The sequence below is a fragment of the Urocitellus parryii genome, chromosome 8, assembly GCF_045843805.1.
Source record: "Urocitellus parryii isolate mUroPar1 chromosome 8, mUroPar1.hap1, whole genome shotgun sequence".
In the NCBI taxonomy this organism is placed as follows: Eukaryota; Metazoa; Chordata; class Mammalia; order Rodentia; family Sciuridae; genus Urocitellus; species Urocitellus parryii.
The window spans coordinates 138115526-138142606 of NC_135538.1; the positions used below are offsets into that span (position 1 = coordinate 138115526).

General features: G+C 36.1%; 2 protein-coding genes across 2 annotated transcripts in view; one reads left to right on the forward strand and one right to left on the reverse strand.

Annotated features, from left to right (window-relative positions):
- The window catches only part of Cage1 (cancer antigen 1), a 29928-nt gene extending 14322 nt beyond the window's left edge, over positions 1-15606 (reverse strand). Inside the window, exons 1-6 of the mRNA XM_077801866.1 lie at positions 15027-15606; positions 13393-13647; positions 10057-10141; positions 6988-7511; positions 2733-3773; positions 261-407 (exon numbers count right to left, since the gene is read on the reverse strand). Coding sequence (XP_077657992.1) covers positions 261-407; positions 2733-3773; positions 6988-7511; positions 10057-10141; positions 13393-13500 — 1905 coding nt within the window. The 5' untranslated portion in view covers positions 13501-13647; positions 15027-15606. The remainder of the gene's footprint in view (positions 1-260; positions 408-2732; positions 3774-6987; positions 7512-10056; positions 10142-13392; positions 13648-15026) is intronic.
- Positions 15607-15711: 105 nt separating this feature from the next.
- Riok1 (RIO kinase 1) overlaps positions 15712-27081 on the forward strand; it is a 34398-nt gene continuing 23028 nt past the window's right edge. The window contains exons 1-6 of the mRNA XM_026384582.2: positions 15712-15989; positions 19394-19601; positions 22086-22176; positions 23335-23404; positions 24478-24520; positions 26964-27056. Of these exons, the coding sequence (XP_026240367.2) occupies positions 15919-15989; positions 19394-19601; positions 22086-22176; positions 23335-23404; positions 24478-24520; positions 26964-27056 (576 nt within the window). The 5' untranslated portion in view covers positions 15712-15918. The remainder of the gene's footprint in view (positions 15990-19393; positions 19602-22085; positions 22177-23334; positions 23405-24477; positions 24521-26963; positions 27057-27081) is intronic.

Here is a 27081-nt window from a genome sequence, read left to right on the forward strand (position 1 = left end):
ATACGTGTGCAAGTTTACACATTCATGAAAAAGCCTAATAAGGATTGGCATAAGGATTGAATGAGTCAATCCATAAAAATCAAGGACAATAAATATAATTATCTCCAAGGACATGTCAGGAAGTTAGTAAATACTTGTTGAGTATGTACTACTACTTGTTGAGAGTCCATTATGAGCTAAACTTATTTATTTTATTGTCTCTCTTTGTATAGTCCAAACCCAATACTTCTTTCCAACTAAAATCTGATTTTTAAAATTACCTGACATGTAAGAAGTCCTACCATCAAAGTCAGAAGACTATGAATTTTGGAGGTCAGCTGAGGAGTTTTCAGATCTGCAGTATTCAAGCCCTCTTCTTCACAAGGTGAGCAATTCAGTAACAAATTACAAGGTATCATCTCAGCATCCTACATGTACACAATTCAGATATGTCACAAGAAAGACAAAGAATCTGAATTACCTTTTAAGTAAAATTTTAAAAAATATATTTTTGTTTTAGTTTTAGGTGAATACAGTATCTTTATTTTTATGTGGTGCTTAGGATCAAACCTAGTGTCTCACTCATGCTAGGCAAGCACTCTACTACTGAGCCACAACCCCAGCCCCAGTAAAATGCTAAATAAAATAGCACTCTTAAAAACTTTGAGCGATGTTCTTAAACTCTTTTTCCTTGGGGCATTTGTGTACTCTTAAAAATTATTGAAGACCCCCAAAACCTTTTGATCATGTAGTTTCTAGCTATCAATATTTAGTGTAGGGGCTGGGGATGTGGCTCAAGCGGTAACGCGCTCGCCTGGCATGTGCGGGGCACTGGGTTCGATCCTCAGCACCACATAAAAATAAAATAAAGATGTTGTGTCTGCTGAAAACTGAAAAATAAATATTGAAAATTCTCTCTCTCTCTCTCTCTTTAAAAAAATATTTAGTGTATTAGAAATTATAACTAAGAATATTTTAGAATATTTGTTTGGTGATTTAACTAATAACACTTCATGTGTACCAACATAAATATTTAATTAAAATTATATTTTCAAAATTAAAAACAAATATTGAAAAGAATGGCGTTATTTTACATTTTTGCCAATTTTCTCTGTGTGAGTGTGGTCCTTGGGATGGAACCCAGGGCTTTGAACATGCTAGGCAAGCTCTTTACCACTGAGCTACAACCTTAGCCCATTCTGCAAGTATATGTATATATATTAATGTTATATTAATAAGACAGCAGGATTCCCATATTTGCTTCACATACCCAATCAGCCCTGAGAACAAATACAATACCATGTCACATAGCTTCTGGAAAAACCTATACTGAAAAAGTGAATGAAAAAGGCAATAATGTCTTAATATTATTAACAAAATATTTTTGCTTTCACAGATGATCCTGAACTATACTTTGAAAAAACAAACCTAGTGTTAGTGAGAAGCAAAACTGAAAGAAAGCCCAGTATGAAATTTCAGATATTAAATAAATTCACTAGTGAAGATAACAAAAGGAACTTGATTTTTTTTAGAGGAAGCTTAAGAAAAAATTGTATACAATGTTAAACCTCTATATAGTTAAACTAATTCAGAGTTTATGAATCCAAAAGGTATCATGATTTGGTTAGGAGCTAAAGTTAAGGTCATCTTGTTATGTCAGTGGTTCTCAAAATGGGATTCCTGGATAGCAGCATTAAGACTTGGGATCTTGCTGGAAGTGCACATTCTCAAGCCCCATCCCAGACCTTCTGAATCAGAAACTCTTGTGGCAAGGACCAGCAGTATGTTAATAAGTCTTCCAAGTTTGGAACCACTGATTTAGATAATCTTAGAATTTTTAAAACACAAGAATTCTTAAAAATAGAATTATTTGGGACTGGGTAGTAGCTCAGTAGTAAAGTACTTGCTTCATGTATGTGAGGCCCTTGGTTCAATCTCCACTAGCATTAACAAAATATATATTTACTTGCAAACACTTAGACTGATTACAGATTCATATGAGAAAGTGAGCTGAGGACATCTTCAAGGCAACATATCAGCTCAGCTCAGTTATATTTGTTATAACAAATTTTTAAAAATACATTTCCCTAGTTTAATTAGCTTTTTAAGAAGTTAGAATTACTAAGATTTTACTACACTTAGTAAAGATTCGTATACTTTAAGGTAGGCCTATGATTTGCTCCAGTTGGTGAAAATTATCTTTTCCTTGGATGTGCTTTCAGGTTCTTGGCTATTAAAAAAGTCTTTTTAACTGCAGATATTTAAAAAAACTACATCTCTACACATATTAATATGAGGTTCTGATGGTATTTTTAAATGCCTTATAATTTTAAAAAATAAATATGTGATGTTTTAATTAGAACATTTGTTTTACCTTGTACCAAACATGCAATTATTTCATTTTATAGCTGTTTAGGATTGAGAGCATATTTAGAAAATCCTTTCTCAAAGGTAACTTCTGAGAGATGCTTCAGGTGATTGGTTATGGGTACCTGCAAAATTCCCAGGATGTCACCTCTACCAAAATACTCAGAAGAAGACAAGAATGGCTACTCTTTAAGGTGAGTACCTATAAGCCAAAAAAACCTTCTTCAAACCTGTGATGCATTTTCCTGTTTCTCTTTTTCGTTAATAACTGTTTCTGCAAACAAATACTATATATAAATAATACCATGTCTACATGTACATCAATCAATATACCACTAGAGACTTTTGGAATTTTATGTTAGGAGATTCTGAATCTGCATCAGTACCTTGCTAACAACTGGCTCCATTATTTCCTCTAATGACTCCATTAGCTGAGCTCTCTCAAATTTAGGGACACTCTTTGAAACCTGCAGCTGAAGTTTTGCATTTTCATTTTTTACTCCACTGATCTGCTGCTGGAGTTGTGAATTCTTGGCCTTTTCTTTTTCACATGTGAATAGCAAATTTTTAACTTGAGGAATCAATTTCTCAATTCTCAATTTCAATTTCTGTTTTTCTTTCAGGTTTTCCTTTTCATGTTTCTGGAATTCCTCCTGTAAAGACAAGAACTGTTGTTCTCTGGTCTCTTTTTCCCTTTTCAACAAGTCCAAAGCAGAAGTGGTAGCTTTCTCCATTTCTCCTTTAAGTTGCTGCAGCCTTCTTACTTCCTCTTCTTTCTTGCTTAACGTTTTGTCCATCTCTATACACTGATTTACAGATCTATTTTTTTGTTGCATTTCAGTAATGCACCTTTCCTGTAAACGAATATAACCGACCTTGACTTTTTTAACTTCTAGCTGTAAGATTTCCTTCTCTTTCCTGGATTCCTGAAGTCGTTTTTTGGTGTTAGCTAAAATCTCTTGCAAATTCTGTAATTTCTTCTTAATATCGTTCCTTTCTAAGATTATGTTGTATTTGTCTTCAATTAATTCTTCGATGTTTTCCTTCAGCTTATTTATGATGTCAATGAACACCTGCTGTTTGGTAATCTTCATCTCTAGTTCTTTAACTTTCTTCTCTAAATGCAGGTTCTTACACTGGAAGTCCTGGATCTGCACCTGCTGTGTTTTGTTTGTGTATTTCAATTTCCTTAAGGCTTCATTTAAAGCCATGTCCTCTTCTAAAGGCTGTAAGCCTTCCAAGCTTTGCTCTGTGTCAGGTGTCAGGCGGTTCTCCCAAGAATTTCCCCCACTCTTGGAGATGCCTGGAGACCAACTTAAGACAGCCACTGGGCTTTCCGCATTTCCTGCTATGGCTTCTTCCTGCTGACTGACTGACATCTCAGGACTCTCCTCAGGATTTTGTATTTCTTTTGAAGAAACTTCAGTCTGTAAATTATAGTAAATAAAATATGAAAAAAGTACAAATATCCCAATAAATCACCTTTTAAGCATGAGTTTGACAAGAGAAGCTATGGCTATTTCATTTACAAGTATGAGAGGGTTTTGTTGTTGTTGTTGTTGATTTATTCGGAAGTAGATGGCATCATTTGAAAAAGAACTTTATTGGGTTAGGGATATAGTTCAGTGGTAGAGCATTTGCTTGAGGCCCTGGATTTGATACCCAGGACCGGGAGAAGTGGGGGGAAATTTTATTTTCCCACGCTGATTTCTGGAAAACAGCATTTTAAAAATTTACTCAATGTTAGAGTTTCTCAAGATTGAGTCTTCCCCCTCTTTCCATTGCATTCATTTTATCAGCCAAGCTTCGGAGTCAGAGCAAGCCTTGAATTCTTTTTTTTTTTTTTAGAGAGAGAGAGAGAGAATTTTTTAATATTTATTTTTTAGTTTTCAGTGGACACAACATCTTTATTTTTATGTGGTGCTGAGGATTGAACCCAGCGCCCCGCAAATGCCAGGCGAGCGTGCTACCGCTTGAGCCACATCCCCAGCCCAGGCCTTGAATTCTTTTTTTTTTTAATTTAATTTAATTTTTATTTATTTTTATTGGTTGTTCAAAACATTACAAAGATTGCAGAATCACATCCACATTTTTACATAATGCCATATTAGTAACTGTCGTATTCTGCTACCTTTCCTATTCTCTACTATCCCCCCTCCCCTCCCCTCCCATCTTCTCTCTCTACCCCATCTACTGTAATTCATTTCTCTCCTTGTTTTTTTTTTCCCATTCCCCTCACAACCTCTTATATGTAATTTTGTATAACAATGAGGGTCTCTTTCCATTTCCATGCAATTTCCCTTTTCTTTCCCTTTCCCTCCCACCTCATGTCTCTGTTTAATGTTAATCTTTTCCTTCTGCTCTTCCTCCCTGCTCTGTTCTTAGTTGCTCTCATTATATCAAAGAAGACATTTGGCATTTGTTTTTTAGGGATTGGCTAGCTTCACTTAGCATAATCTGCTCTAATGCCATCCATTTCCCTGCAAATTCCATGATTTTGTCATTTTTAGTGCTGTGTAGTACTCCATTGTGTATAAATGACACATTTTTTTTTATCCATTCATCTATTGAAGGGCATCTGGGTTGGTTCCACAGTCTAGCTATTGTGAATTGTGCTGCTATGAACATCGATGTGCAGGCCTTGAATTCTTAATGACTAGTTTGGTTCCTCAACTATAAAATAACAATAATAATACCTACCTCCAATAATATCTACTTAACAAAGTTAACTCCTAAATATGAATTGCTAAATATATGTATTGCACCTAAAGCACAACAGAACACAAGCAGTAGTTGTATGGTACAGATATATATTGTGTTTATTTTGACAAAACAAAAAATTATACTTTGAAACTTTCACCATTTTCCATCATGCAAACTTCTCTTAACACATATAATATGCTTTGACTTTAAATGAATAAAACAAAGAAGTGTATCAATTTCCCTAAAGAACACAAGGTCCTTTTTGAATAGATTTTAAAATTCCTCATATATAGACGATTACACCTCACTATGCTACAACTCTGTGACCATGAGAATGGTAGGCAAACAAACCTCATGACTGACTTTATGGCCACAACCCAGGTTTTAGGGAAGAGGTTAATAGTCAGTAAATTGTGGTTAAAAAAACACTAAAATGAATATGACATTAAAAACTCAGTAAGATACCTGTCAAGTGGTATTAGACCAACTGGACCCCTGACTCAGTGAATTTTCATTACTTGGGATAAAGACAAGTAACTTTTTGAGACCTAAATGACCTGGACACCTGACCTGCCACTCCTCTGTCCGTATCCACCACACCCTTCCTGCCCTTGCAACCCTGGGTTTCCTGGACTGGGCTTCCTTCAAGTCCTAGCAAGTACCCGGCTCCCTGCAGCCACAGGGGTTCTGTAGATGTTGTTACCTGAATGTGACTGTTTCTCCACCCATGGTAGGCTAATGGACCCCACCACTCACTCTTTAGAACTTAATGACCACTTCTTCAGGTACATCTTTTGGACTCCCTGACCACGTCAGTGTCCTATTGTTCTACTTCAATACAGCTCTTTATCATCGATAAAAAATACCTTTATTTGTGTGATTATTTGCTTATCTCTTCTACTAAGATTTTTTTTATACCTTTATTTTATTGATTTATAAGTAGTGCTGAGGATCGAACCCAGGGCCCCGCACATGCGAGGTAAGCGCTCTACTGCTGAGCCACAATCCCAGCCCTTATTAAGACATTATTTTCATGAGGACAAGAACCAAATATATTTCTTGTTTGTTTGTAACCAGGACATAACTAGGATATAGGCCAGGGCCTGGTACAAAAAAGATGCCCGAGTATCTGTTGAATGGTTGAGAAATGACAATGCAACAGAAAGAGGAAGGAGCAATCTTGAAAAACCCTAATTAAGCAGACTTTTTAAATGTTATTATCCAGAAATCAATATGGGAAAATTGTGGGAAGGCTGGGGATCAAGCTTGCTAGACAAGTACTCTATCACTGAGCTACAACCCCAGCCCAGGAAAGTCCTTTTTCAAATGTAGCCATCTACTTCCAAATAAATGAAAAACAAAACACTGTTCATACTTATAAATGAAATAACAGTCACAGCTTTTCTTATCAAACTCATACTGAAAGGGGGGCTATTAATACTATATATTAATATTATGCTTGGATTCTATTTACCCACACAAGGTCTTACAACTCTTATTTTTTCTTCAGACAGTATGTAGAATTTATACTCCTAGTATCTTCAGTGCTTTGGGGATACTACATGTGTGCCAGAATCAATAAACCAAAGATAATGTTTTCACTCTGGTAGAAGTTAGTATTCTTTGCTTGTCCACAAAAGTTCAACATATAGAAAAATCTTAAGCTTTTCTTGTCAAATAATTTAGTCAATACTTCTGCATGCCTGCCTTTTCTCAACTTTTCCCTCAATGCAAACTATGAGTTTCAACTAGTTTGTTTCAAATGATATAAAAATATATTACATTCATTTCCCTATGAAATGCTATAGGCTCTATGTAATTCTTTGATTTAATATTTAATGCTACTTGGAAAAGCCTAAATTATATGTTTTTAAAAACAGACCAAAACCTGAACATCCTTGAATGTTCCACAGTCTTTACTATCTTTAACAATCTTACCTCTTCTGTTTTATAATTAACTCTCTGATCAAGCAGCCTAAAGCTATTCTCCTTAAAAAATGGGTTTTCATAATTTCTGAGGACACCTTCTTTATACAAAAAGCTCTGAGGTTGACTAGGGTTGAGGGCAGACTCCATAGCCGTGCTTTTAGCCAGTGACTTTTCCACAAACTGCAGTGTCTCTCCATTGCACTGGAGTAGATGTGGACTTTGAGGAGACTGTCTGACACACTCTTGAGCAAGCTGGTCTTTATTTGCAGAAATGCTAGTTTCCATTGGATTTTCTTCCTTACATAAATCTTGCTTTATATTGGTATCTTTTGCATAATTATACACATGGCTTTGCAATTCTGGCTCCTCCATGTAAGAAAAGCCTTCTGTTAGATTTTGAAATGTTGTCATTTCATCATTAAATGCTTCTAGCTGATGAAATTTGCAAATGGGTTCAAATTGTCTCAACGAAGAAATGCAGGTGTTAATAGGCTCAATTTGAATCTTCTGTGAGTAACTTCCAATGTTGATATCTCATTAGAAAGAAAGAAGAATGATTGACCATAAGTTCATGTGATAAATGTTATACTTAACAAATAAATTGTTGAAGCCTTTTAGAAATTACATATCTTTCAACCTTATTCAATTGCATGGATTTCAAGCATGACTGTGCTCGCAAACTAAACACAGTAACTTTTTACATGGGGGAAAGAAGTCCTTAAATGCCACAGAAAAAGCATGATTTTTATTTTTTATCATTTTGGTCAAACACCATTACAAAAAATTCCAAGATATCTTCAAAATTCTCTGTTATAATTTTAAAATATTTTAATTACAAAATGATTCAAAAGGATCAAAATCACATGGAGTAGCAATAACAGCAAACATATTTAAAAAAACTTGTTTGATCTTATTTGTAACTCAATATTTTTTAAAAAATATTTATTCTTAAATTTTAGGTGGACATAACATCTTTATTTTACATTTACGGGGTGCTGAGGATCGAACCCAGTGCCTCATGCATGCTAGGTGAGCACTCTACCACTGAGCCACAACCCCAGCCCAGAAACTCAAATATTATTTGTAAATAAGATCAAACAATAATAAGAAATGGAGATGCAAGAGATGTTGTCACTTGCCTAAGGTCACAGAGCTCAGATTCTAGAATACTACTTCTAAATGAAATGCTATACTGTTTTTCAGTGGGACATACTGCCAATTTTTAATACATGTCTAAAAAAATTAGAAAGAAGCTGGGTGTAGTGGCATACACCTGTAATTCCAGCAAGGTGGGAGGCTGAAGAAGGAGGACTGCAAGTTCAAGGCTAGCCTCAGCAACTTAGGGAAGTTTTTGTCTCAAAATAAAATTTTAAAAAGGGCTGGGAGCCAGGCACAGTGGTGCATGCCTGTAATACCAGCAGCTCAGGAGGCTGAGGCAGGAGGATCTCAAGTTCAAGGCTAGCTTCAGCAATTTAGCAAGGCCTAAATAACCAGTGAGACCCTGTCTTTAAATAAAATACAAACAAGGTCTGGGGATGTGGCTCAGTGGTAAAGTGCCCCTGAATTCAATCCCCAGAACAACAACAAAAAAAGGCTGGGAATACATAGTTTAGTGGTACAGTACCTAGCATGTGCAAAGCCGTGGGTTTGATCCCCAGTACCACAAAAATAATAACAATAAATAAGAAAGAAATATTTTCTTTTCTTATTGTCATAATGGCATTTTCTAATTTTTTTTAAGATGTTAGAACTTTTTAGTTCACATGTAGGTCTTTATCTATGTGGAATTTATTTTTGTATTTGGTGTGAGTTAAGGTTCTAATCATTTCCTACATTTTTTAAAGTGTCAATTGTTTGAGGAGAACTGAATTATCTAATCCATTGATGATCTAATCTATTCTTTCTCTGATTTATAATAATACCTCTATCAGATACCAAGTGTCCATTTTTCATAATCGGATCTATTTTTGGACTTTTTATTATTTCACTGTTGTGTTGCTTGTCTGCCTATAACATATTGTTAAATTTACTAAAACTTCTATAATAAATCTTGTAATATGGCAGGACAAGTCTCCTACATCTTCTTTTCCAAAATTGTGATTATTTTTATTTTTTAAAAACTTTTTTCACTTCTAAATGGGAATGTTAGGACCAACTTAGAAAAAAATGAAATGGCATTAATTCATATATTTGAGGAAAATGTAAAATTTTATCTTCATAAAACTGAACATGAAACATTTATATTTTGTCTTCCAGGAAAGTTTTATAACTTCTAGAGAAATCTTTATACATTTTTTTAGATTTATTCTTAGGTACCTCAGTTTGAGCTGCTACTAGCAAGTTTTTTAAAAATTATTTTTTAAATAAGTTGATGCTGGTACATTGTATTGCTTATTGTTTTACATTTATTCTTTTACATCAATTTTTCTAAACTTTTGTATTGATTCCAATATTCATAGATTCTTATTAATTTTCTCTGTAGAAAAATCACATATTTACAAAAAATTTCTTTTCCTTCCTAATTCTTATTCTTACAACTGCACCTACTGAATTCTATAATTTCAATAATGCAAAATTATTAAAAATAAAGAGACAAATCAAATCTTTTTAGTATTAGTCATAATTATTAAAAATAAAAAGACCTTTCTATACAGCATTTGGGTTTGCTTTACTAAATGTGATCTATGTTTCTCATTATATGATTAACTCTGTAGCTTTCATCTATCAATTTAAGGCTAGAATAAGAGATTTTTAGTTATATCAACATATATCTTTTAAGATACTTGTACAGTCTATAATTCTAGGGTCAGAATAGTCTTGAGTCATAGCTTAATTGAAGCTACATGACCTTAGGCAAGTTACTGAATCTTACTCTCTTCCTCTGTAAAATGGAGATAAAAACAGCCCTTGTTTGAATTTTTTAAAATTCCTATTTCATAGGTTTATAAATTAAATGTAATAAATATATATAAAGTGAAAAAATGTATATAAACTGCTTAGCATAGTACCTATTATTATTATTATCATAGGTACAAAAATTGTTTTTGTTTTGTATGTTGCCAACAAAGAGATACTTACCACCTAAACTGTCTTGTGTGCTATAAATATCTTCAGAAAGTGTGGGTTTAGACTCATTTTCCCTCTTTGCATTTTTTGTTTCATTCTGCATTCAAAGTAAAGGGCATTAATATTAACACTTCAAACATTGTAAACTTCTAAAGATATACATTCATTGCTACATAATTTTCTTATTATATGAGCTTTTTTTTGCACAGGTGAATTTTTTTTTTGCACTAGTATCTTTCCTGAGTCACAACACTGACAAATAGCCTACTATTATTTCAATATTTTGGTGTTTTTATAAGTCAGATCATGTAACTATAAACATAAGAATACTTGAGAGTACATATATATGCATATTACTGATAATTCTTTGATGTTAAATCTTGTCTAAATAGCATTAGAGTAGTTGTTAGTCTAGTTTTTTTAACATTAAAGATATATAAATCAGAGCTCTAGTAATGAGCTGACATCTGATTCCATTAAATGGTAATTTTTGAAATTTAAAGGACTATTCCGTTATTTCAATATTATCTAAGAAAGGGTTTACTAATTAATATAAATAAAATAAAAAGAAACTATTTTAAATTTTTGAGGAAAATATTGGTTTAATCATAGTGTATCAAATGGTAGGCATGGTGGCTTATAATTCCAGTGACATGACAGGCTGAGGCAAGATGATCCCAAGTTCAAGGCCAGACTCAGCAACCTAGCAAGATCCTATCTCAAAAATAAAATAAAAAAGAACTGGGGATGTAGCTTAGTGGTAGAGCACCTCTGTTCAGTCTCCAAGACCAAAATAAATAAATAGTATATCAAGTATGTGGATATAAACTGTACCCTAATAAACATCCACTTATCTTTTATTAAAGTCAGTTAGCTAGCTGGGTGTGGTGGTGGGTGCTTATTAACCCAGTGACTCAGGAGGCCAAGGCAGTAGGGTCCCAAGTTAGAAACCAGCCTCAAATTGCAAGGCTCTAAGCAACTTAGCAAGACCCTGTCTCAAAAAGAACTGGAGATGTAACTTAGTGGTAGAGCACCTCAGCACTACCAAAAACAGTCAGTTGACTACAAACTTCTATTCAGTAATACTTTTTTTCTTATATTTATTATTAAGTTTTAGGTGGACACAATATCTTTATTTTACATTTATGTGATGCTGAGGATCAAACCCAGTGCCTTGTGTGTACTAGGTGAGCACTCTACCACCTAGCCACCACCCCAGCCCCTTCAGTAATACTTTTTAAGAACTGTCCCATGTGTTGAATGTACTTGAAAGTTACAATAAAAACAGATACAGCTTATTAAAATCTGTTTTTTAGACTTGTTACTAATTTAGACCATTCCTCCTAATTACATTTTAAAAGTATTAAGAATATATCTAAAAAATAAGCATGATTCACTTGCGTTTATATTTCACAAATCTTCTTATGATTCTACTTCTCATAGAATTTCAGATAACTTTCAATCCTAGTCATCTCTGATAGTACTATTTTTAACTAAAATGTGCTTTTTAAAATACATATAAGAGGATGTGAGGGGAAGGGGAAAAAAAGAGAGAGAGAAATGAATTATGGTTGATGGGGTAGAGAGAGGTGAGGGGAGGGGAGAGGAGGGGAAAGGTGAGGGGAGGGGAGGGGGGAGGGGGAGGGGGATAGGAAGGGGATAGGAAGGGCAGCAGAATACAACAGACACTAACTAGTATGGCAGTATGTATAAACGTGGCTGTATAACCAATGTGATCCTGCAATCTGTACACGTGGAAATAATAAGAATTCATACCCCATTTGAATCAAATGTATGATATATGTCAAGATCAATGTAATATTTTGAGCAATTAATAAATTTCTGATAAAAAGAAGTACAATTGACAAACATGAAAAAAATGTTTAACATCTCTAGTAATTAGAGAAATGCAAACTAAGATTTCATCTCACTCTAGTCAGAATGGCAATTATCAAGAATATAAGCAATAATAGGTTTTGGCGAGAATGTGGGGGAAAAAGGTAGAATCATACATTGCTGATGGGACTGTAAATTGGTGCAACCACTCTGGAAAGCAGTATATGGAGATTCCTCAGAAAACATGGAATGGAACCACTATTTGATCCAGGTATAAACATTATTAAAATGGCCAGTTAACTGAAAAAAAAAATGTGCCTTTTGTGTATAAATTTATTAAAAAGAATAAAATGTCCAGTGAAATCCAAGGAGGATCTCCTTATGTAATTTAAGATATCTGTTTTTCCAAATGTAGAATATAGTATCTTAGACCTTGATCAACACTAAAATTCTATGATCTATTTTTTCAAAATGAGAAAGTTTTTAATAATTATTTTAAAAATGCTGGTCATTGAAGACACAAAGTATTCGAAAGCTCACCATAATACATAAAGCTACAGGTCAACTCTACATCTGTGCAGATAATTTCACTAGCCCCCCATTGATGAAAATTTAGTTTCCAATATTTAATTACTATAGATAATTATATAAACATCTGAATATTTTCTAGAGAGAATTTTAATTTTTGTAGCAGGGATCAAACCTAGAGGAACTTAAACAAAGCCACATCCCCAGACATTTTTATATTTACAGACAGGGTCCCAGTAAGCTAATTAGGGCCTTGCTAAGTTGCTGAGGCTGGCTTTGAACTTTTGATCCTACTGCCTCAGTCTCCTGAGCTGCTGGGATTACAGGTGTGAGTCATGGTGCCTGGAGTTGTAGACAGAATTTTAAAATGCGGTTGAACTCTTAATTTCATATCTCTAAATATCCCTTTAGAAAGGCTTTGCCAATTTATAAACTGAATCACATGAAATTTTCAATATTTGTTCATTTTTGAACTACAAAAGGCAATTTTATATGGCCTAACTTAATACATTCCTATTATTTCTCTATACTCATGTTAGCAATTATCAAACCCTTAGAACAACACTTCTGAAGATCTTGGGATATTTTATGAGAAAGGGTGCTAGGAATTTTCATGAAGATAAAGGATGGGAGCCATGAACATGGAGGGTACTGTCAATGTCATTATGAATGACAACTAAATCTGCATACTGACACAGTGGGAGACACATGCCCTGCCTCTGTGACTGAATTGTGGCTTTGTCCCCTAACTGCACTTTTGGGCCTCCATGAGCAGGATAGAAAGTAGCAGTTCTGACACTTTTATGTGTAAAATTTTCTCTTCAAACACTAAAGGGACTAAGAAAACCAGGCTGCATTCCCCTCCTTTGTGCGTCCACCAGAAATTCTCCTATTATTTTTCATATTTTTGAAGATATGTTCATCTGGATGACAGTGCGAATGCTGAACAAAGCTGAACCTCCAGAACCTATAAGCAATGCACACCTGAGGCAAGTCTGAAGCACTGAGGCTTGTTTCCATACAGCAGGGAAAATCTGAGTGAGTTAAATCTTCAGAAAGACCACTGAAATTCAAGGCATCCAATTCTGACATGCTTTCTAATTTTTCATGAGGCGTCTCCACTCCAAAATGTACAGGATCTGGTGGTAATGACCAAAACTTGTTTTTTTGTAAGGCCAGGGATGATGTCCAAAAATTTTCGGAGTCCTTGTTCCTTTGTGCTGAATGATGGAAAGCCTCCTCAAAAAACAAAAGCAAACAAATAAAAATTATATGAACACATATAATTTTAGTATCTATTAATATATGCAAATAAAGAAGGGTTCCCCTACTCTTCCTCATACTTGCAGCAAAGTTCACTGCCCTAAATGTTATAAGAGTGCCATTTAGGTTATTAGAAAATTTAAAAATTTAGTCTAAGTATACCATGATAACTTTGTTTGCTACTATCCCGTAATTCCCTAAAGGCTATGACCTAGAAAGTGAAGGGATCTCTGTTACTTTAAAGACCAACACCAAGCCTTCCTCACTTCCCTATGTCACATGGATTCTCTCAGGCACCTGTGATTGAAGATTTGGAGGCATCTTGGCATCCACCTCATTATCCACAGCTGAACCGTTACCAAGTCCTGTCTGTTTTTGCTTTAAAATTGTTTTTCCATCACCCATGTTTTCATTCCATCCCCTATGCCATCACTCTGATCCATATCCTGACATACTCATCTGCCAGAAGATGGGAGGAGGAAAGATATTAAATCACTGAGTCCTGATTCTTCTACTTGAGTTTCATGGCTTTTCACAGCCTGTACTGACATCACCTACCCAATATTCCCTCCAAATCTAGTCAGATCAGGCTCATTTTCCTGCAAATAGATAATGCTTTCTACCACTTTGGCAACTGGCCCTGGCATTCACTTCTCTTAAAACCTTCATCTGTTTTTAAAAATCTTTACTATGTTTTAAGTCTGCAACGCTCTCACAATTCATCCTACTGCCTTAGTCTTCACCATTGTTCCAAGGGTGTTCGTGTTTTTTATTTATAGATTACAATTGCCTTTTGGGAAGTCAACTTATGCCTGTATGTACAACCTACTATAGGCAGACCACTGTTTTCTGCACAGTAAATAACGATTGAATAAATCCTGCATTCCAGTGACTTATTTCTACCAAATCCTCTCAATATGCAGTCACTACTTATTTGCCTGGATGAATTATTTTGATGAATTGGTGAATTAATGATCAATTTAATGAAGATTCTGTTCAAACTTATGCTATCACTTAGTAAAATATAAAAACAGTAAGCCAGGAAGGTCACATAGGACTTGTGAAAGGTCCAACTTTATCCTCACTTCTTCTAAGTCTTCCAAACAAATAGAAACCGCCTGCGCTGTGGTGAGGGGGATCTGAAAAACCTATCTTGCTGTTTTCCAAATTCCAAAACCCATAAAGGCCTCTTTTCTTTTCTTGGTGAGTCGGTAACTTTCAAATACATAACTTTGTTCATGCCCCCTAGGTCGCTGCACAATCTGCCAGTTTATTTTTTTTTTAAGTCAGGCCTACTTTTTCCATCTTCCACATCTGTCCTGAGCATATTTATATTAGATTTTTAAAATACTTACTCAACTGTTTGGAGAGCTATTTCGCAGACACGCTAAAGCAGTTTAAAAGTAGATGGTATGTCAAGAAACTCTTATTATAAAACTCTTTTTAATATTTTTCAGTCGTGTGACAAACCTCAACTTTTTAAAAGCACGTATTTCATTTTCACCTCAAAACCATGCACCAAACTTTGTGAGACACCTAAGTGTGCTCAATTCCATGATCCAGAGAACTTCTGGAACCCACGCTAAGAACTGCGATCTTCCTACCCCCACACTGGCCCTGAGGGAGCAAGAACCCCTGTCCACCCTTTCCCACCGAGGGCTTCTGCAAACAGGCAGCGGGCTCCAGGCGCGCTGGAACGTCCCAGTGTGACGTCCGCCCGCGCCAGCCACTCTCGGAGGGGAAGGGCACCGGCGCGCTCGACGCCTTCGGCGCGGGGTAGACCCCACTCAGTTCCAGAATGAGCGTGGACTCCCACGGAAACAGCCTGTGAGCTAACTGGAGCGTCCTTCTACGAGAATAACCACAAAGTAGCGGGAAGAAACGAAAAGCCCCAGGCTGAAAGCCGCAAAGCGGAATCAACCTCCTCCCCCGACAATGCAGTTTGTCCCTCTAGCGCACCGTCCCTAGCGAGCTCCCGGATCTCCGTACGGCACAGGGGCGGGACTTCCTGTGAGATCGGACTTCCGCCGGGGGCGGGGTTTCCCGGTCGGCTTCTGGCGCAGGGTGCCAGAGCTCTGGGTCCTCGTGGTCGGAGCCGAGTGTGTGCGAGGGCTTCTGAGCCGTTTGCGAGGCGGGGTTCGCGGAGAGGCCGTTGGATTCGCCGCAGGTAAAACCGTTCCTGTGCCGTTTCCGCCCCGGCGCAGAGCGGAAGGCCTCCGCGGGTGTCGAGGGCTCGGTGCCTCCATCATGGACTACCGGCGGCTCCTGATGAGCCGGGTGGTCCCCGGGCAGTTCGACGACGCCGATTCCTCCGACAGGTGAGCGGCCGTAGAATACTCCCACTCTGTTCAGATTCTGCTCTCTCCTTGCTTGTAGTTCATAGGGTGTTTCAGCCGGCTTCGTCTGCATCCCTCCGAGTCTTCCTACTTTAGGTCAGAGTTCAGTGAGGCATTTGTCAAAGACTGGTTCCCTGGACGGTCAGCATAGCCGAAAAACAGAATGGGGGATAGCAACTGGCAGACGTAGGTGTTTGTACTGTAACTACATCCTCAGGTATTTATTGAGCACTTCCTGTGGGCCAGGTTTTTATCCTTGGCTGGAAATTGTCATGAACAAGACAAACCCAGGTCCACTGTGATGGAACTTGACGTGGAGAGAACAGACCATTTGTAAACAATAAGATGATGATATGTATCATACAAATTATTGAAATAGGTTAATACGCTAATTAATGGTCAGAGAACGATTACAGTCCACATTTAAATGACAAGGGGATATCATTCCAGGCAGAGAGAACAAGTGCATAGGTCTCACTGGTGGAATCCCTCTTGGTTGTGAAAGGCAGTGGAAGTGGTTGAGAAAGAGAAACGGGAAGGGACCAGATCATGTAGAGTCTTACAAGTTATGGCAAGGAGTTAAGATATCTTTGAAACTCTTTAGAAGGCCAGAGGAGGGATTTTTGCAGGGGAATGATGTAATTTGATTTATGATTTGAAGGAAGTCATTTTGCTGTGTAGAATATGGTCATGGGGAATAAGAATGGAACAGAGACCAGTTTGAAAAATCAGGTTCAAATAAGATGGGCACCAGAGCTAGAGTTTTAGAGATATGATTTGGAGATAGAAATGACAGGTTTATTGATAAATTGGATGTGGGTTCTAGGGAAGGAGCAGTGAAGACTCACTCCTACTCAGAAGGAAAATGAAACTGTTATTTTGAAATTCAAGAAAAGGATTCCTTTTTTTATGATAAGGATTTGTTACAATGTAGGTTTTTTTTTTTTAAGAGAGAGTGAGAGAGGAAAGAGAGAGAGAGAGAGAGAATTTTTTAATATTTATTTTTCTAGTTCTCGGCGGACACAACATCTTTGTTGGTATGTGGTGCTGAGGATCGAACCCGGGCGGCACGCATGCCAGGCAAGCGCGCTACCGCCTGAGCCACATCCCCAGCCCCCTACAATGTAGGTTTTAATTATTAATTTGGACATTTAAAAAAAATTTTTTTTAGTTGTAGATGGACACAATATATTTTCATGTGGTGCTAGGATTGAATTTTCGTGGCAAGCACTCTGCCACTGAGCCACGATCCCAGACCAATTGAGGCATTTTTCAATAAATAAACTTATACTATTTTCTGTGAGTCAGATCTAGTGTTATGTTGGGTGATAGGGGTGTGTTGGTAAACACTATCCTAATTGATGTAGACCTTGTATTCTGGCAAGGAAAACTGGTATTAAATAATTAGACAAATTATTTATACTAGAATTGATTTATTAGTATGGAGGAAAAATGGGTGAACGATAAGGAAGACTTCTTTGAGCAAGTGATAGATAGCAAGCTGATATGGGAAGGATGAATAAAAAAAATGAGAAGGGCTTTTCAGTCTTATGATTACAGATCAACATACAGAAGACCTTTTGGAAGAATTTAAGTGGGAAGAAGCAAAGCAGCTTGCTGGTGAATAGATGATAGTAATGAGAATGCACTAGTTTACTGACCAAACCAGGCAATAGTGCTTGCTTATAATCCCAACTACTCAGGAAGCTGAGGCAGGAGGATCACAAGTTCAAGGCCATCCTCAGCAACTCAGTAAGATTCTGTCTAGAAAATAAAAGGGCAGTTGTGTGCTTCTGTATGCACCTGTAATTTTAGCAATTTGGGAGATGGAGGCAGGATAATGGCAAGTTCAAGGCCAGACTCAGCAGATTAGTGAGTCCCTCAGCAATTTAGTGAGACTCTGCCTCAAAAAAAAAAAAACAAAAACAAACAAAAAAACCCTGGGGATGTAGGTCAGTGGTAAAGTGTCCCTGGCTTCAGTCCCCATTATCAGAATTAATAAATAAGGCTGAGAATGTAGCTCAGTGGTTGAGCAGCTTTGGGTTCAATCTCCAGTACCATTAAAAAAAAATAAAAATTACCACCCACATGGGGTATTGTGAGGATAAAACCAGGGGTTCTTTTACTGGGGATGATTTTGCTACTCCCAGGGGACTTTTGGCAATCTTTAGAGAGATTTTTGTCTGTCAAGGATGGGTGGGGGTGGGGGTATGCATTAAAGGCAAGTGGTACATAGAGGACATTGATGCTGCTAAATATCCTGTCATGTACAAGACAGTCTGTCATGGCAAAGAATTACTTGACTGAGGTTGAGAAGCCCTGGAGCAAAGTTTAACTTTGACATGCCTCTTTAGGTTATTGGTAACTGAAGGATTAATTTATAGATTAGTAGATTATATTTATGAAGTTCTACTAAATTATAGGTGTTGAAGGATTCTGTTCCTACCCAAGCCCATGGGGATTTGGAGCTGTCAGGGCCATAGCTACTTAATAAATTGGGATTGGTATCTGAATTTACTTAAATTCATGTGTGACTATTTTTAAGTAGTGCATATTACTAGTTTGTCCATATGATTTCTGTCCTTATTCTCTACATGAAAGATCAAAACTGGCAATACCTGTATTGAATTTCAGGCCTATAGACATGTTTTGTTTGGTATGGATTTTATTTTATAAAAATTGAATGTGACATGAAAGATTTTACAGAAACATCTATATTTCTGGCTTCTCTTGAAAAACCAAAACAATCTAATAACACAGGTTCTGAATTCTCACATGGCTAAAGATGGCCCTATTAGTTGTGCTGCTTTTACCCCTAGACTCTCTCTTTTGACAGTCCCTACTTCTATTGTCTTATATTCAGCCAACTTGACTCACACATAGTCCCCATTCTTTCCCTTTATAAACAAGAGTGATTTGAAGTTCTTTGTGTCTCACTAGTCTTAATATAATATAGCTCCTTGTGTTGCAAAGTGGTATTGAGTTCAAAGTAAGACTGCTTTAGACTTATTCCCAAATTTTGCTCGAAAGATTTTTTTTTTTCTAATCTTGGAGGAGCTCCATGAATGATTTTATAGTCAGGTCTGGTGCACTGATCAGAGTAAGTTATTTTAAAAGAGAAGATAATGTAAATTCTAATCTCACTAAGGCAGGAGCAGGTTTATCACATGCTATACTCCTTCCCTAGTGGGACTTGGGTGTGGAGAATAAGCAATTGCAAAGAACTGAGACACAGGAGAAGTCAGTTTTGGGAAGATGGAACTTATTGGAGATATGTTGTGAGGAATGTTTCAGATTTATCAGCATTATTTAGTCTATTATAAATAAATACATACGTGAATCCAGGTAGAGGATTTGTAAACATGCTAAAACATTGTTATTTCTAGTGAAAATGTAAATTTGAAGATAATCAAAGCGGAAGATGGCATTCTGTTTGAAGACTTTCAAAACAATGTGACTAAGAAGAGTGAAAGTGAGATAAAAGTTGAAGAGGAAGAAGAGGAGGACTATGATGATGACAGTGATTGGGATTGGGATGATGGAGTTGGAAAACTCACCAAGGGTTATGTCTGGAATGGAGGGAGTAACCCACAGGTATTTAAATGATTCTGTATAACTTTGTTTTTTTTTTTAATTGGGGCAGGTAACTAGGAAGTGAACCCAGAGATGCTTAAAAACTAAGACATATTCCCAGCCCTTCTTATTTTTATTTTGAGACAGAGTCTCACTAAGTTGCTTAGGGCCTTACTACCTTATTGAGGCTGGCTTTGAATTTAAGATCCTCCTGCTGCAGTCTCCCAAGTCACTGGGATTATAGGCATGGGATACCATGCCTGGCTTCTGTTTGTCGTGGGTGTGTGTGTGTGTGTGTGTGTGTGTGTTGCTTGGAATTGAATTCAGGGCCTTATGCATACGAGGCAGGCACTTTACCAACTGAGCTATATCCCCAGCCTGTTTGTATTTTTTAAAAAGACTTTTTGTGGTTCTGGAATTGAATAACTGAAGGAGTTTTTTCAAGTTATATTGTCCTGTAGCCCCAGCCTTGATTGATTCTCTTTCTGTATCTTTTCATATTTCTCATAGTTTCCTGAGTTTGGATTATTTCCATAATCAGAAAATGTTAAATTATTAAAGTGTTATAAGAGCTGGGTGATTTTAAGTTCCAGATCAGGGCGCAACTTAGTGAAACCTTGTCCCAAAATAAAAAATAAAAAGTGTTGGGATATAGCTCAGTGTAAAGCATTTGCAGCATGTGTGAGTCCCTGGGCTCTATCTCCAGTACTTAAATAAGTAAATAAATAAATATGTAGTATCATAAGATTGTAAGCTTAAAAATGTGCATAAAAAAGCACATGAGGGCTGGGGATGTGGCTCAAGCGGTAGCGCGCTCGCCTGGTATGCGTGCGACCCGGGTTCGATCCTCAGCACCACATACCAACAGGGATGTTGTGTCCGCCGAGAACTAAAAAATAAATGTTAAAAATTCTTTCTCTCTCTCTCTCCTCTCTCACTCTCTCTTTAAAAAAAAAAAAAAAAAAAAAAGCACATGAATAGGCAGTAGTTATTAAGAAATAATGTTCAAACTTCTTAGTAAATTAAGAAATGTGGATTAAATATGTAGAGATACCAACTTCTCACCTATGAAACTGACAAAGACACAAAATACATAATTGATGATCAGTTAATAGGTATAATTAACTAGTATATGATAAAAACTTTAAAAGCTTACAAATGTTTTGAGCAGCAGTTCTTCTAGGGATGTGCCCAAACTTATTTAGAAGTCAGAGTCTCCAAGGTTGCTTGTGGGACAGGAACATTAGAAACAACCTTGATTAAGTTTACTCTGGGATACTATGCAGCCATAACATATATTGTAATGGAAGATTATAAGATTATATTAATGAGGTTGAAATATATTCATGATCTACATGTGCAAAAAACAAGTTACTGAGGCATGTAGAGCTGACTTCTTAACTTGAAAGTACTAAATGAATATGTTAGGAGTTTTCAGAGCCATAGATTAAAATGGTGTATTAAGGTTACTGAAAGAGATGAAGGGGAAAAGACTCAACATTATTCCTTTGGCTGTTAAAATAGTTCATAAATCAGATTGCATTCATTTTTAAAATAACTGAAGAAATTTTATACTTACTGTGTTCTTGTCTTGGTAATCTTCTATTGATTCATTGGAGTCCTTAAGCAGTTTGAACATTGACTGTGATGCCTTTTTTTTTAATAACGAACTATCTTTTTTAAGAAAGCTAAAAAAGCAGTCTATACACAAAGGACTTAAAAACAGCATACTACAGGGACACAGCCACATCAATGTTTATAGCAGCACAATTCACAATAGCTAAACTGTGGTACCAACCTAGATGCCCTTCAATAGATGAATGGATAAAAAAAAAATGTGGTATATATACACAATGGAAAACTACTCAACAATAAAAGAGAATAAAATCATGGCAGTTGCAGGTAAACGGATGGAGTTAGAGAAGATAATGCTAAATGAAGTTAGCCAATCCCAGAAGACCAAATGTTGAATGTTTTCTTTGATATAAGGAGGCTGGTTCATAGTGGGATAGGGAGTGGGAGCATCGGAGGAATAGACAACTCTATAGATAGGGCAGAGGGGTAGGAGGGGAAGGGAGGGGGCAGGGGGTAATTAATGATGGTGGAATGTGATGATCATTACAATGTATACAACCAGATATGAAAAATTGTGCTCTATATGTCTAATAAGAATTGTAATACATTCTGCTGTCATATATAAATTAAAAATTACATTAATAAATAAGTTAAAAAAAGAAAGCTAGGGCTCCCACTCCTGCTGTATCAATCTTCGCAAGTGCCCCACCCCTACCCCCCCCACCCCCCGGGGGTGGCACTCATGGGGCCATTGGGTCCTGCTCCACATTAATCTGTGGTGGCCCCAAGGGTGATATTTTCTTTTCCTAAATGTATTTCCTTATTAATGGTCTAATAGTTAACTATGAACAAAGGAAAAAAGCATGTGTTGATGAATCTTAGGTTTGTATTTACAACTTGTGTCCTAGACTCTACATTTCTTTATTATAGGCAAATCGACAGATTTCCAACTACAGTTCAGCCAGAATGTCTACTCCAGCTGACAAAGTCTTACGGAAATTTGAAAATAAAATTAATCTAGGTGAGTTAATAAAATACATTACCTCACTGGACTGTGAAGAAATTCTTCAAAAACCATAAAGTATTATGCAGTCTTATTGAAATGAACATATTCAAGTGTTGCTAATTCAATAACACTACTTAAAATCAAAACATGTTAGTGATTTGAAGTCATGACTTTCTACTTTTTTAGTTTCGTTGTGGGAATATGAAGTTCTTGTGTGTTCTGTGTTAGACTTTGTAGTAGGATCATCTCATAGTAGCATGTTGAAAATACCATTTTGTTTTACTACAGTTTTTATGAAAGAGTTAATTATTAAGTTGGTGAATGCAAGGAATCAATGCTGATTTGAACTACCACTTCTTTGTGTGCTCAGGGGATTGGTTGCTGGGGATTAAACCCACGGTTGCCCTACCTCTGAGCTACATCCCTGGCTATTTTTTATTTTATTTTTGAGACAGAGTCTAGTAAGTTGTTTAGTTTGGCCTCAAACTTGCGAACCTCTTGTCTTACCTGCTGAATGGCTGGGATTAAGGACATGCGCCACCAAACCCAGCATCTTTCTCCTCTTGTAGATCCTTGACTCTTTAAAAACATATAACATGGTATCTCTCCTATAAATTCAATAAATGCTGAATCAATGAATATGAATATTAAAGGATCCTCATCACCATCAAGAACCTATAACTTTCTGGGCGTAGTGTTGCATGCCTGTAATCCCAGAGGCTCGGGAGGCTGAGGCAGGAGAAAAAGTTTTTTAGAATTAAACTTGGAATTGTGGCAGTTATATTATCTATAATATACAAAAATATTAACAAATGTCTGGAATTTAATATGCAGATACAGTATTTTTGAAGTATTTCTATATTTAGAATTCTATAGAATTCTGTCTCAAAAACTATAGCTATTGTGATAAAAGTGACAATGCTTATTATACAAGAAATAGTTTACTTTTGAAGACATTATATATTCTCGAAGTCTTTAAAATTTTAACATTAAATGTAATGTTGTTTAAAGACATTACATTTTTTTTTTCATTGTGTAGATCTAAGATCCTAACTATAATAAAATATTTAGAAAACAGAAGAGAAGGAAAAGAAATCTCTTATTCAGAGATTGTCTGATTAATGTCTTTTCCTCTTACATATTGTTTACATTATGGCTTTTTTGTATTTTTAGATAAGCTAAATGTTACTGATTCTGTCATAAATAAAGTCACGGAAAAATCTAGACAAAAGGAAGCAGATATGTAAGTAGTATTTTAATTATAAAAAACGGGTGATAGAGAGAGATTCTAGATTAAGTAAAAGAATTATTTTGCAAAGGATATTAAATTATATCCTTTTTTATCTCTGGCATAAATAAGGGTAGCCTATACCTTTGTAAATTGAAAATATCAAATGAGTCTTAAGAAATACATGGTAAATCTGTAATCTTGTGAAATTCACAAATGTACTCTCTCGAGGATAACAGTTTGAGAATAAATGTGTAAAAATGTTCCCTTTTTAGAATTTATTAAAAATTGTTTCCTTCCATGAAGTAATTTTAAAAATCCAAGGGAAGATTAAAAACAAAATCATGATATAATTGAGAACTATTTTGGTTTGCACTTTTGTTTTCAAAGTCAATTAATTGTTTAAGCTCTATCTCTGTTGATAACTCTAATACGATCACTGTTATGGGAAATAACTGATCTATTACAACTAGCAATGTTAGAACTGAACTTAAAACCCCATTTTCCTGTGATTTATTGCTTTAACCAAAAGGTCTCAGCTTTTTTGAGAGCCGCTGTAGTTTTAACCTATTATTTCACCATCTTGATTCTATTTGACTCTTTATTAGTGTGGGTTAGTGTTCTTGGCTGAGTTATTTAATATATGAGTTAAAACAAAATCAGTCTGCATTTGAATACTATCTTGAAATGGAAAGATCTTGTGGCTTTGTAAAAAGATATCTCTAAAGAGAAAACTTTATAAATAAAAGACTTAATTCTGTACTGTTCTAATTCAGAATTTGAAAGATAGTGTACTCTGTGTTTTGTCACTTTATATCTTAATCCAGCTGCTCTTTTATTTCATGCTTCTGTATCACGGGGATTCTTTTTCATACTGCATATGTACTGCCCTCGAGTATTGAATCCCACGTTTAGGAAAATAAAGGAAGTTTCTCTGAGTGAAAAATCTGCAATGAAATTTACCTGAAATCTCTTATGAGAAAAACTTAAGAATTTTCACAAAATGATGTACATACATTTAAAATCTTTATTTTGGCTTCTTTCACAGAATTTTGAGTGTATCAACTGTTCTTTTTTGTTTTCCATAGGTATCGCATCAAAGATAAGGCAGACAGAGCAACTGTAGAACAGGTATAATTTAAATGTGTTGCAAACTCTTTTTTAAAAAGCCTTTCTTTCCTCTTTGAATTATAGTTTGCTTTCATCCTTCTTGCTTAATACTAATGTTACCTAAAATTACTCTCTATAGTTTTGAGATTGACATTTCGCTTTACAATAGGACCATTAGAGTCATCCTGCTGTGGCCTTGTGAAGCCACCATGTGATGTTTTCCCCTTCTTAGAAATGAATTCTCAGACTCTAGTTATCTATGTATAGGAATTTTATGAACTTTTCCTAGCAAATAGGTTGATTATCTGCCACAGAGCTAGGGGCATGTGTGTGTGTGTGAGTGCAACTGTGCTTGTGTGGAGAAAGAAAGAGAGGTAACGCTTTCAAATTCTCATTAAAAATCTTTTTCTTTGATTAGAAATTATGTGTGTGTTATTCTTTCTTTGCAAGAAGGGAGGAAAATTAACCTCTAACTTTCCCATATGCAGAGGGATATGATTGCATGTTAGTATTGGCCTATGCTTTCAATAAGAAATAAGTGATAAAAAGGACCAAAACGGGCTGGGGATGTGGCTCAAGGGGTAGTGCGCTCACCTGGCATGTGTGCGGCCTGGGTTCAATCCTTAGCACCACATTACAAACAAGGATGTTGTGTCTGCCGAGAACTAAAAAATAAATATTAAAATTCATTCTCTCTCTCTCTCTGTCTCTCTCTCTCTTTAAAAAAAAAAAAACAAAACCAAAAGGACCAAAACATTGCTATTATTACCACCTTCCCGCCCTTCTCCATCCATACACAAATAGATTTTAGAATGGAAGTCTCTTTGCCCTCCAGGCTTGGTTTAAGACATATGCACCCCTCCCATCATGCACCTCTCCTGATGATTCTGAGATCCAGAACCATTTGTGCAATCAAATAATTCCACCATTGGGAGGGAACAGGGTCTGGGTCTATTTCTTCATTGACCTCTGGTTTATTATGTGTGATTTGTGTTTGTATTTAAAAGCAAAGTATGGTCCAGCTCAGAGAGGCAAGGCAGGCTTAATTTTCAAAGACTGTAAAATAACTTAGAAAATCTTTTGCTTTTTTTCTTTCAAAATTAATTTTGAATGGTGGAGTATATAGCTTGAGTCTTAATTTGTCTTTTTTCTTATTTTTTTTGTTTGTTTGTTTCATGAGCCATTTGGTGTGTTGCTCCTTCCTTCCTGTATCCCTTGTCTACCTACTAATTTTGCAGGTCTCATTTAGATTCCTATATACAGCCAGTTTTTCCCTTTTTGTCTTTACCTGTGCAATAGAGAAAGAATGGAAATTAGTGCTCTTCACTTCTTTCCTTTCACTCTTCTGTCTTCACTTCTTTCCTTTCACTCTTCTGTCGGTTATAATGGTTGCATTTAGTCCTATAGTCTTCCAAGGTTGTGTTTTTTATATTAACCTTAAGTTTCTGGTGTGACCCCAGTCGCCTCATTAAAGTTTAGACCCTTAGACGTATTTAGTGACGTTTGGCCAGTTTATACTCTCTCTCTGGCACTGAAAGTTCTGTTTGAGCCATAAGGACCCCTTGCTGGTCTCCCTTGACACTGTATAAACATATTGGGCTGCATCAGTGTCATAGATGGACAAAAACAGGCTGTAAATTCCTTACCGTCTGTTTGTTTAAGAGGACTTTAAAATTCTTTTTCAACAAGACTGACTGTTCTGACTCTGAAGGAGACCTTTACCCTGATTTACACAGTCTGCAGGGGTCTTCAGACTCTTAAAGGGCCAGTAAATACTGTAGGCAGTGCAGGTCACTTATAGTGTATATTGAATTGCCTTTAAAAGCAGCGCTTAAAAATGTAAAGACCATTTTTAGCTTTCAGGCTGTAGAAAAACAAGCTTTAGACAAGATTTGGCCCATAGGGCCTAGGATGCTGACCCCTGGTTTAGTATATGTGCTATGAAGTGAGCACTCCCCCTGGTTTAAAGTTGTCTTCCAGTGCATACTGGATTTTGAAGTCTTATTGTAAGAAAAAGGATATTAAATATCTTAATGACTTTTTATATTGATTACATATTTAAATGGTAGTGTTTTAGATATATTGGATTAAATAAGATGTGTTAAAATAATTTCACCGTTTTACTTTTAATGTGTAGTGGCTAGAAAATTTTAAATTAGGTGATTTGCATTGCATTTCTCTTAGCTAATGCTGGTCTAGAGTCCATATTTTTTTCTCTCAGGCTTGTTGGCTTTGGTTTCCATGACTTGATGGACTTCTTGGTTAGATGCCTCTGGTTTGTTTTGCTGTCACCTCACTTTTCATATATAAATGACTAAAAATCAAAGTGAATTAAAATCCCATGACAGTGACTCTCCTTTACTTAGTCAGAATAACCTGGCTCTTCTGTTTATTCTCACATGTGTTAATAAGGAAGATTTGGAACCATCTTTCTAGATTTTGTGTTTTTTGCATTTCTTTTTAGGTTTTGGATCCCAGAACAAGAATGATTTTATTCAAGATGTTGACTAGAGGAATCATATCAGAAATAAATGGCTGCATTAGCACAGGAAAAGAAGTGAGCTTTTCTTTGGATCACTGAT